Here is a 12,882-nt window from a genome sequence, read left to right as displayed (position 1 = left end):
GGATGCTCTTCATTAACTGTAGCTCAGCATCCAACACTAGCATCCCCTTAAAATTCATCACCAAGCTCCGACCTGGTCTTCATTGACTCCATGTGCAACTGGATCCCCAATTTCCTCACTTGCAGACCTCAGAGAGTACACATTGGCACAATATCTTCTCCACAATCACCATCAACACAGCTTCACCATAAGGCTGTGTGCTCAGAGCTCTACGCACTGCACACCTATGCTTATGGGGCTAAGTACAGTTCCAATGTCTTTTGGAAGTTTGCTGATGATGCCAGTCTTGTTGGCCAAATCAAAGAAGGTGATGAATCAGTGCACAGGAGATCAACAAACTGTTTAAATAGTGCCAAGACAACAACAGGTCACTCAATTTTAGCAAAAGCAAAGACCCGATTAATGACTATTTATAGAAGAAGCTGGAGGTCAATGAGCTAGTCCTCATTAAGGTATTGGAAGTGGAAAGAGTCAGTAACTTTCAATTCCTTAATGTTATCATATTAGAGGATCTGTATTGGGACCAACATTTATGTGCCATCGCAATGAGGGCACAATGGTACTTCTGCTTTCTTAGAAGTTTATGTAGATTTGGCATGTTATCTAAAACTTCGACAAACTCTACAGCTACACAGTGAAGAGTATTCTAACTAGTTGCATCATGGCCTGATATGGAAACAGCAATGGTGAGGAATGGAAAAGTCTACAGAAAGAGATGGATACAGCCCAGTCCACCACAGGAAAAGTCCTCTCCACTATTGTTCACATTGAAATGGAGCACTGCCACAAGAAAGCAACATCCATCATCAAAGATTCTGACCATCCAGGCCATGCTCTCTTCCCACCACTATCATTGGGCAGGAAGTACAAGAGGCCTTGGGTCTCACACCACCATGTTCATGAGCTGTTATTACCTTACACCATCAGGCTCCTGAACCAGCATGGATAATTTCACTCACCAGAACTTTGCACTGATTCCACAACCTACAGACCCACGATCAGGGAGTTGACAACTCATGTTGTCAGTTATTAATTATTTTTAAAAAATAACTTGTTATTTTTTATTTGTAGAATTTTGTCTTCTTTTGTACATTGGTTATTTTTCAGTCTGCTTATGCACAGCTTTTCATAAATTCTAGTGTACTTCTTTATTTTCATGGGAAGGCCTACAAGAAAATGAATCTCAAGGTTGTATTTGGTTTCAGAACTTCGACAATTACTACATTTAAACTTTGAATCCACAATGTATATCTTTCTCCAAGTCAAACCATTACCATGACTTCAATTCCATTCATAACCACGTTTCCCCTTCTTCACACTGCCAAATGACAATAACCTCATATATCTCGCCTCTGCACTACATTGCATCACAACTCCTAACTCATCCATCCATCTCCAACATGAGCCCCAGCACCCACCTCCATATAATCCCTGTCCTCATTCCACCTCCACTTCCTATTTCTGCTGCATGCACCTCCTATCACTCATACACAGACCTCTATCCCCCACAATGTCCACCATCCTTCGCACCAAGTGTTCTCCAAAAGGAAATGCCCAGCACAATATCCTTACACACCCATGCAATCCTGCTGCATGCAATCTCACTGTCCCCATGCTAGTATGTACTCTCCACTTCCTCCTGCATTTCTTCTATGACTAATTATGTGTTAAATCTAAATATACATGTAAAGGGGGTTTCTTTTTTTTCTTTGGTACTGTTGGGAAAGGGTTTCTTTGTTAAAAGCAGGAATGTTTCTTTGTTGTGAGAGAGTGCTGGAAGCTTGTTTGTTACAATTTACTGATAACGAGAATGGTATTCCTTTGTAAACCAAATGGGGATTAATGTTCTTTCTTCTGAGTCTGTAAGCTTTGGTTGACGGGCTTTTGGGCAGATCGGCATGAGGGGGTCGAGAGAGAGGACGCAATGCTGTAAGTTGGGCGAGGATCGGACCCCAAGCGGGGGTCCGAGGCCGGGAGGTACTCCGAGGAGGGGGGGGATGAAGCTAGATGTGCTTGGTTGACCACTCGGAGGGTCCTGAGCTGCGAGTCGAGGAGTTCGGAGGGTCCTGAGCTGCGAGTCGAGGAGTTTGGAGGGGATCGAATGGTGGCCAGAAGACTTCAGTAATTGAGCTCCAATGGTTGTGCACGAAGTGGTTTGGACTTTGATAAGTTTGGCGCCTTTTCTTTATTTTTTTCTCTTCATGTATACTGTATTGTTATTAATCACTTAGTTATAGTAACCTTTATAAATTGTACTCATTTAATCGCTTATGGTGTACTGTCTGTTTTTGGGCGAGGCGGGGACATCACACAGCATCCACACCAGCTGATTATCCAGTTTGGCGGGGCCGAAGGTTGCTCCCCCTAGACGAAACGAGCTGAGCGAGCCTGAGGCGACCCAGGGGGTTACATACACTTATGTGGCTATTCTTGCAGAAGGATTATAAAATTCCATTCGTTGGTCATTTTTTGACATTAGGTGCATGCAGTTCCACTTTCAGAGAACTTTCTACCAAATGATTTGAAATAATTTTTCAAAGCAGGAACTGTGTAATATCAATTTATACTTATATTTAGATTAGACTATATCTATGTGCTATAATGTGTGGTTGGACAAACTTGGGTAGTTTTCCCTGGAGTGGTGGAGTGCAAGGGGAGATCTAATAAGATTATGAGAGGCGTAGATAAAGTAGAGAAATGATCCTTTTCCCAAGAGTTCCAATATCTAATACCAGAGGGTATGTATTTAAGATGAGATGGGGTAATTTCAATGGAAATGTGAGGGGCAAATTGTTTTTATTTTGTTTTTACACAGGGAGTTGTGGGTGACTGGAATGCTCGGCCTGGGGTGGTGGTAGGGGCCAAAATAATCGAGACTTCTAAGAAACATTTAAATAGACACATGAATGTGAGGAGATTGGAAGGATATGGATATTTTGCAGACTATATAGAGATTAGTTTAGTTAACTATTTGATCACTAATTGATTCGGCAGACAACTGTGGGCCAACAGGCCTGTTCCTGTGCTGTACTGTTCAATGTTCTATATTCATTGAATTTAGTATTATAATTAAGCCCTCAAGCTAGTAAAGAGGCCTCAAAAATAACTCATATTTAGACATAATCTTTCACTTGAGAGATCAGAAAGAGGTCTTTTTATTCCTAAATAAAAACAGAAAATAGTGGACCATTCTGCAGCTCAGGCAGAATCTGTGGGAAACAGAAAGATGAGTAACATTTCATGTTGAACACCCATTATTAAAAAGGTTTTAATGCACGGTATTCAGCCTGAAGCATAGTTATTCTTTTTATAGATGCTAATCGCCTTGCTGAATGTCTCCAGTACTTTCTGCATTATTTCAGATATCTAGTGGCTGCATTTAGTGTTTTCCAATTGAAATCAGTTCTCAGGCCAAAGAAAGGAAGACTCAAGTCCCAGAATATTAAAGAGTCTGGCTTGCTTATAACAAGAAAAAGTAGTTTCAAATAAAGCATGAAAGATCCCTGCTATAGTATTCATTAAAAAAAACACATTGCTTTGTATTATGTTAAATGTTGCCCTCACCTGTTTTGCTCTTCTAACTTTGCCAGTAGCTCCAATTCATCTGGACTGAGGTTATCAGAAGAGGAAGAGTCGGGGCTGACTGCAGGACTTGCCATGGGAACAAGGGTTTGCAGTGTTAGGGTCTTCATCCATCAGAAGGTAAAGAAATGTATGGCAGCAAGATATGTATTATCTAGAAGAGAAAAAGGTGAATGTTGGCAACAAATTGATGAAGTGCATACTCAGGGACCAGCTAGTCCATTAAACTAGATTCAGTACAAAATGACAAATTACTTGAATTGACCACGCAAGTACCAGAGGAAAAAATCTGCCTTTCTTTATGACAGCTAACATCTCAGAATCCAGCACCACTTCTTTAATTACACACACCAATCATCAAGCCAATAACTTTCTGAATGTCTGCTCACTGCTGGAGCAGATCCTTCATTTTAGGAGATGGTTCTTCCTGTGATTTAGATCCACCAATGATTTTTCAGCACACTTGGATTATGCATCACAAACACGATTGCAAAGAAAGCACGACAGTGTCTCTGGTTCCTCACAAGACTGTGGAGATTCAGCACGTCATCAAAAACTTTTGCAAACTTCTATAGATGTGTGGTGGAAAGTGTGCTGACTAGCTGCATCACAGCTTGGTACGGGAACACCAATACCTTTAGCAGAAAATCCTACAAAAGATAGTGGATTGTGGCTCACTACGTCACAGGTAAAGTCCCAACCACTGAGCATATTTACATGAAATATTGATGTAGAAAAGCAGCAGTCACATTCAAAGATCCTCACCACCCAGGCCATGTGCTTTTCTCACTGCTGCCATCAGGTATAAGGTACAGGAGCCTCAGGACTCACACCACCAGGTTCAAAAACAGTTATTACTCCTCAACCATCAGGCTCTTGAATAAAAGGGGATAACAAGACTCATTCTACTTCCAGTGCTCCCATAAGTGATTAAATAAGTATTTATTGCTATTAATTTATATTTGCATTTGCACAGTTTGTTGTCCATTGATCCTGGTAACATTTACTGTTCTATAAATTTGGTAAGAAAGCCCACAGGAAAAGAAACTGAGGGGTGTATGTGGTGACAAGTATAAATTCTGATTAAAACTAATTTTACCTTGAACTTCAAAATTTTGAACTTTGAACGGAGACAGGGCTCTCTGGTTGAGAGAACAACCCTGGGACAAAATGGAGTCTCTCTTCCTGATGGTTGGAGGAAGAAATGGGGTGGATTTATTTTTAAGTCACACTTTATTCGTGTTTTCTGGGAATTTTTTCCTTAATGTTAATGCTGCACCAATAATCTCAAATATATTACTCCTGGTTTAGTTTATCATTAATGCATCTTGTAGTTATTTCTTACTGGCAAGGTTTATTACATGTATTGGCTTTTTAGCCCTAAAGAGGAATGCTGTATTCTTGGAGCTCATCTATAATTAACAACTCACTATGTCTTCACTGTCAAAAATCTAAATTAATACAACATCATATCACTATTGGGATTTGTAATATTATAAAATTAAATACACTGAATTGGCAATTGAATAGGTTTTGCTCTGTGCACATGACCAGAGTTGACAGTTAACCAATTACTTGAGCCATAGTAGCGTAGTGGTTAGCACGACTCTTACAGCTCAGGGTGCTTTGTAGTTCAGAGTTCAATGATGGTGCCATTCTGTAAGGAGTCTCTATACATACTCCCTCCATAGCAGACATGGGTTTTCTCTAGGTCCTCCAGTTTCTTCCCACAGTCCAAAGATGTATCAAGGTTGGTTAATTGGCCATTGTAAACTGTCCCATGATTAGGTTAGGGTTAATTACAATTATGGAGTTGCTGGGGCAGTGTAGCTCAAAGGGCTGGATGGACCTACTCCACGCTGTATGAATAAATAAATAAATGAAACAAAATGCAGTCTCTGACTTCACTGTAACAATTAGATTAATATGGTTATTCATCGCATTTCATATCATAAGTGCCATGTTATTAGAATCAGGAGTCCAGAACCATGGCTAGCTGGTTTCAGGAATTTGAAAACTGCAGAGAGAGAAAAACCTCCAGTTATCAGAATAATCATTTTTTCTGGGTTAAATGTGACCATAAAGAACCCAGAGAAAACTAAAACAAACCAGAGAAAATCTGCAGATGCTGGAAATCAAAGCAACACACACAAAATGCCGGAGGAACTCAGCAGGCCAGGCACCATCTATAGAAAAAAATTACAGTCGACATTTCTGGCTGAGACCGTTCGGCAGGACTGGAGAAAAAAAGCTGAGCAGTAGATTTAAAAGGTAGGGAGAGGTGTGAGAGAAACACTAGGTGAAACCAGGAGGGGGAGGGATGAAGTAAAGAGCTCGGAAGTAGATTGATGAAAGAGAAACAGGGCTGGAGAACGGGGAGTCTGATGGGAGGACAGAAGACCGCGGAAGAAAGAAAAGGTGGGAGCAGCACCACAGGAAGGCGATGGACATAAGGTGAGAGGGCATCATATTAATCATCTTGAATTCAATTAAATTGAACTGACTTTATTTCTTATATCCGTCATCTACATGAGGAGGAAAAATCTTTACGTTACGTCTCTGTCTAAATGTGCAATGTGCAATTTATAGTAATTTTTAATAAATAGTATGTATAACAGGACAGTCAATATTTCAAAGAAAAACAGTTGTGTCAGCATGAGTTAATCAGTCTGATGGCCTGATGGAAGAAGCTGTCCCGGAGCCTGGTGTACCTGGATCTTATGCTGCGGAACCGTTTCCCAGATGGTAGCAGCTGAAACAGTTTGTGATTGAGGTGGCTTGGGTCCCCAATTATTCTTCGGGTCCTTTTTACACACCTGTCTTTGTAAATGTCCTGAATAGTGGGAAATCCACATCTACAGATGCGCTGGGCTGTCCGCACCACTCTCTGTAGAGTCCTGCGAATGAGGGAAGTACAATTCCTATATCAGGCAGTTTTGCAGCCAGTCAGGATGCTGTCAATTGTGTCCCTATAGTAAGTTCTTAGGATTTGGGGGCCCACACCAAACTTCATTAACCGTCTGTTGTGAAAGAGGTGCTGTTGTTCCAGTATGTACAGACCACATGAGATCCTTGGTGATGTTTATGCCAAAGAACTTAAAGCTGTTCACCCTCTCAACCTGAGATCCATTGATGTCAATAGGGGTGTTCTTAAGGGAAACCTTACCTGACAAGTCTTTTGGAATCCTTTGAGGGAAATAACAGGGAGGATGGACAAAAGAGAATTCATGGATGTTGTTTACTTTGATTTTCAGAAGGCCTTTGATAAGGAGCCACAAGAGATAATTAGTGAGATAAAAGCTCATGGTATGACTGGAAGGGTACTAGCATGGTTAGAAGATTATCTGACTAGCAGAAGGCAAATAGGGGGAATAAATATGACCTTTTCTGGTTGGGTGCTGGTGGCGAGGGTTCATTGTTGGGACTGCTTCTTTTCAACATTTCTGTCAAAGATTTGGATGAAGGAATTGATGGCATTGTAGCCAAGCTTGCAGACAATATGAAAATAGGTGGTGGGGCAGGTAGTGTTGAGGAATCTACAGAAGAATTTAGACAGATTGGTGAAATGGGCAAAGAAGTGGCAGATGGAATGCAATACAGGGAAGTGCACTTTGGCAGAAGGAATAAAGCCTTGGACTAATTTTGAAATGGGGAGAAAATTCAAAAATCAAAAGTCCTTGTGCAGTATTGTCTAAAAGTTAACTTGCAGGTTGACTCAGTGGAAGGGAAGACAGATACAATGTTAGCATTCATTTTGAGAAGACTAGAATACAGAAGCAATGATGTAATGATCAGACATTATAAGGCACTGGTCAGGCTGTACTTGTGAAGTATTGTGAGCAGTTTTGGACCCCTTATCTAACAAAAGATATGCTCACATTAGAGAGTGTTCAGAGATTCATAAGAGTGATCCCAGACATGAAAAGGTTAACAAAGGAAGAGTGTTTGATCGCTTTGAGCCTGCACTCGCTGAAAAATGAGGGGGGGGGGGATTTCATTACAACTTTTTGAATGTTGAAAGGTCTGGATAAAGTGGATGTGGAGAGGATGTTTCCTTTAGTGGGGTAATCTAGGACCAGAGAGCACAGACACAGAATTGAGGGACATCTATTTTGAACAGAAATGAGGAAAAATGTCCTTAGCCTGAGGGTGGTGAATCTGTGGAGCTCAATGCCGTAGATGGCTGTACAGGCTAAGTCATAGGATATATTTAAGGTGGAGGTTAAAAGTTCTTGATTAATCAGAGAGTCAAAGGTTACAAGGAGAAGGCAGGAGAATGGAGTTGAGTGGGATAATAAATCAACCATGATGGAATGGCAGAGCAGTCTCAACAGGCTGAATGACCTAATTCTGCTCCTATGTCCTATGACTCATTTGTCATAGCCAAACTCTGTCAGAGAAAAGATGGATCAGATGCTTTGTCACAAAGCTAAAGTGCAGGAAATACTGTGGCTGCAGCAAACTCACATAGAGTTATCAATTACTGACCAAATATTTGTTTCTCATAGTTATGTATTGGCCTGAGGAGCATTAGGGACACAATTCATGCCTCCATTTCACCTGTATCCATAACGCTTTGTGAACTAAACGTTACAAATTTTAGGTCTGTAGAAGAATTCCAAAGTTCTCCTGTGTTCTACCTGCAGCACACACAAAATACTGGAGGAACTCAGCATGCCAGGCAACATTTATGGAAAAGTGTATACAGTCGGCATTTCAGGCCGAGACACTTTATCCTAATGAAGGGTCTCAGCCCAAACTGTCGACTGTTAACTCTATTTCCTCTATCTGTAGATTTTCCCTTGTTTCTGATTCCACAGGCAGGACTGTTTGCTAATTTCAAAATGTCTGATTTATTTACTATCCCAACAGGGCTTGAACTCCCCAAACAAATCACCATTCAGCTTCGAATTTATTCAGGTAAGCCATTTATCAAATTTACATGCCAATACAGCTTTTCCAAAATTGGGGTTTTTCAAGCTCTTCATGGGGATTGTGCCAGAAATTCCATATAGTCCGGACCTGTGTTGGCTAGAAACTTAATGGAACAGTCTGTGAACAGAGCCCAGAAGCTGACATGAGATAGCTAGAAATAGTTTGAATCATCTTGACTTTGGGATAAAGAAAAAAAATGACTTTACGCCCAGGTCTATTTGGTGAAAAAGCAATAGGGCAATGATGCCTGTAGCCTTGGATTAGATCCAAGGGAACATGGACAACAGCTGGCCAGATAGGACAGAAACAATAAAATTAAAACAACAATTCAAATTAATGAGGGAAGAGAATAAGGATGGGGAATTCCGCATGTAGCATCAGTAGAAAACTCAGAGAGCGATCATTGTGGAAGTGGACACAAAGTACACTGCAGATGCTGTGGTCAAATCAAGATGTACAAACAAGCTGGATGAACTCAGCAGACTGGGCAACATCCGTTGAAAGGAGCAGTCAACGTTTTGGGTCGAGACCCTTCATCCCTTTGACTCTCAACGGATGCTGCCCGACCTCCTGAGCTCATCCAGGTTGTTTGTACATCTTGCATTGTGGAAGTGGATGAGCCTACATCAGAAGTGTGGAGATTAAGCCATGATCAAGAGGGACACCCGGCCAGCATGAACCCCTCAACTTTTCTATTTTGATTGATAGTTCAGGGAGGTATTAGGGAAATCTCATAGGTATGTGCTTATTTTTAACCGAACTACACAAATTGCATGCTTATTTTTAATTGAACCAATAAAGAAAACCATTAGTTAACACAGATTCTCTCCATACCTAATCAATCATTGTTGTTGAAGATGGGAATCAGCTATACCTCCAGATGTTGTCCAGAGTTCCACTTGTTATTTTGACTTTCCGCAGGTTGAGGGTCCATATCTATGGTGCCTCAAATCTCTTTGGTGTTTAGTACATATCTTAATAGAGAAAGAACCATGCTCTTTTCCTTTTAGACCCAATTTCGAGAATCTTACTTAGATTGAAAACTATTTGCCATTATTTTCACCTAATTTAATGTCTTCTTATAATTTAATGATTTCATTTTACTGCTCACAAATGCATTGCCAATTGCCATATCAGCAACAAACTTTTTAATCTGACACTTTCCGCTAACTCACAGATTTCTACAAGGCACCACTCAACACATCCTGCTAATTCAAGTGCATATCCATTATTCTCTGCCTTTTACTGCTCAGCCAATTTCCTACTTAGATCAATAACTTACATTCATTTCCATATGCTTCAGCTTTAGCTAACATCCAAAGAGAATCTTTTTTCTCATCTCTTAACCTAACAATCACGTTGTTAGGTTAAATTTCTTTCTGATCTTGACAATCCATTTGCAATTATTTCATCACCATACGAGGTGACATCATCAGTGCGCTGTTCACCTGTGGTGTGTCCTCTGAACGCTTGGCTTTTATATACTTCCCAGTCAGTTGATTGGTCATCTTCATGGAAACTTAATTGTGACATAATAGTGGTGACAAGAAAGTTTGAAAACAAACTAGAGGTGACTACTACCTGCTGAAGCATAGAACAATGATTTTTCTTCACAAGAAATGGAAAAATGGAGGGTTATGGGGTAGTGTGGGTTTAGTACTTTTTTTTAAGGATTATATGTGTCGGCACAACATGGAGGGCTGAAGGGCCTGTATTGTGCTGTAGTGTTCTATGGTTCTAAGAGGGAGAGAGATATTCAAGAGTTTAAAAAAAAGCACAGCAGGTTTTTTTCCCCTTTGGAAGCACAGCAGGATGATCGAGCTTGAAGAAAGTGGAAAATGGATGAAATTCACAGGTTTATAAGCAATAAGTACGGGGAGATGATGATGATAATAATTTTTATCAAAAAGCAGAAATGGCTGGCTACATCAGAAAGATAGATGCATTTGAATGCATAACAGGTACTTGGATGTTGTATACTGAATGGATTGAGTAGTATTTTAAAGCAAATGGAATAGACAATGAGAGATGAGTATCAGTTTTGCTGAGTACAATTGGTGGAAGAGCATCCAGTTTGACTGCTCTAACCACACCAGCTGAAACGAGCTTTGCTGATATCATGAAAGTAATACATGGACATTTAGAAACAAAACCATTTTTCATTGCACGACTCTTTAGGTTTCATACATGGCGTCAAAAGGAAAGGGAATCCATTTCAGCATACATAACTGAATTGAAGAAATTGTCCAAGCATTCTTGGTTCAGCGATGAAATTAATAATAGACTGAGAGATTGTTTAGTTTGTGGAATCTTACAAGAAATAATTGAAAAACAACTCCTAACTGAAGCACAACTCACATTTGGAAGAGCAGTTGAAACCACTGTATCATTGGAAACCACAGCAAGAGATGCAATTGAGTAGCAGTCAGGAATGAAAGTGAACGTGAGCAAAATTGCAGCATCTAAACAGAAACCTGCTTGGCTGAACAAATCGTGCTACCATTATTGCAGGGGCTCACATACAACAGACCAATTCAGGTTTGAAGCTGAAACTTGCAGAAAATGAAACAAAGTAGAACATATACAAAGAGCATGTCAGGCAGACAGAAATAAATGGACTGCACAGGGGCATTTTCTGCAACCACATTCTCTGGTGACTGTACATATCACCTTTTGTGGAAAATGAAGTTGCCCCTCATGTTTTGAAATTATTCACCTCTCAACCTCAGCCTTCTAGTTTTTGCTCTCCCTCAAACCTGAGCAGCATATTTGTAAATCTTCTCTGCACTCTTGCCAGTTAATGATGCCTTTCTTACAAGTGTTACCAATGCTCTAGGTGAGTTCTCATCAACGTTTTGAATAGCCGTAAAATTAGTCCTAGTGTCTTGACTGATGAACGTAGTATGCCAGCACTTTCTTCATCACCCTGTCTATTTATGATGTCAACAATGTACATGTACTCTAAAGATCACAACACATCCCAGGGCTCAACCATCTACTGTACAAGCCCTGCCCTGGTTTGATTTCCCAAAATAAAACTTTGCATTTTGCACTTATTCAAACTGAAAGCCATTTATCAATAATCAAATAATCTTATGTATTTGATTAAGACCCCTCCCCCCGTAATGTTTAATAGTTTTCTTCAGTGCCAATGTTCCCATCCACTTCAGTAAATTTCCACAAATTTACTGACAATTCCTTATGATGCATTTACATCCAGTTAATGAAAAACAAACAACAATGGTCCTAACACCAACAGTGTGTTGGGGTCAAATCTTTCAGACCAGACTACCATGTTTGTCAAAGGCTTTGTTAAAGTCATATAAACAACATCTATTGTTCTTCATCTTCATCTATCCCCTTGGTTATCTCTAAAAAAAACTCAAAAGAGATTCATCGTACACAATTTCTCACACACAGAACCTTAATTAGGCCTTTTCCATTCAAATGTTGATAGATTTTCTCCCTCAGAATCCTTGCCAGAAACTGACCTACCACTGATATTAAGAATCACCAGTTTGTACTTGTCTTTGTTGCCTTTCTTAAATAATAGCACATTAGCCACCCTCTGGTTTTCTGGAATCTCAACTGCGGCTAAAGATGAAGCAAATATCTCTGCAAGGTCCTTTGCAATTTCTTCTCAAGCTTCTCACAAGATCAGAAGATACACTCATTGTCGTTTGAGGGGAAATAAACATATGCCCCATCTCTATTTTAAATATGTTATAATCTATTTTTGAGTAGTGACTCTGTTGCTCTTCAACAGTTGGTAACATCCTCTCCATATCTACTCTGTCAGAATCTCTCAGGGTATTGGGTGTTTTCACTCATTCAAAATCCAGTACAGTCAAACCTACTCTGCTTTGTCTTTCCTCATCAGACAATCAGCCCATTCTAGGTAATAGCTGTATGTCTTCTCTGAACTACCATCAGCACATTTCATCATCATGTGCCATACTCTGCCAGAGCCTTGGCGACCACTTTCTTCCACTGCGATCTGTCGGCTGTCAAACCTCTTGTATCTCTGGTGGTGAGGCTGGTCCACTTCTTGATGTTTTTGATCCAGGTTGTCCTCTGTCTGCCTCGGGAGCAGCTTCCTTCTACTCTGCCTTCAAGCACATCGCGTTGCAGTATGTCATTAGTTCTTGAAATGTGTCCAAAATAGCAAAATTTCCTTTGGATAATGGTTTCCAGAAGTATTGGTTTCGTGTCAATCTTTTCTAGGATGAAATTGTTGGATCTCCTTTCAATGTATGATACCTTGTCAACTTCTTTTCATCAGCTGCTTTTAGGGTCCATGTTTCACAGCCATATAGGGCTACTGGCCAAACAAGATTCTTGAGGTGGTGTATCTTGGTGTCACTG

The 12,882-nt window shown here is 40.2% G+C and overlaps 1 protein-coding gene across 7 annotated transcripts in view; it reads right to left on the bottom strand.

Moving 5' to 3' along the window:
- The window catches only part of LOC132406451 (EVI5-like protein), a 255,316-nt gene that overhangs the window by 185,623 nt on the left and 56,811 nt on the right, over positions 1 to 12,882 (bottom strand). For all 7 annotated transcript variants that reach the window (XM_059992145.1, XM_059992147.1, XM_059992148.1 and 4 more), the window contains exon 3: positions 3,565 to 3,736. In XM_059992145.1, the coding sequence (XP_059848128.1) occupies positions 3,565 to 3,692 (128 nt within the window). In that variant the 5' untranslated portion in view covers positions 3,693 to 3,736. The remainder of the gene's footprint in view (positions 1 to 3,564; positions 3,737 to 12,882) is intronic.

This window comes from Hypanus sabinus, chromosome 16 (assembly GCF_030144855.1).
Source record: "Hypanus sabinus isolate sHypSab1 chromosome 16, sHypSab1.hap1, whole genome shotgun sequence".
NCBI classification, from domain to species: domain Eukaryota; kingdom Metazoa; phylum Chordata; class Chondrichthyes; order Myliobatiformes; family Dasyatidae; genus Hypanus; species Hypanus sabinus.
Note: the sequence above shows the minus strand (reverse complement) of the source record. Positions and strands in the feature narration are given on the sequence as shown.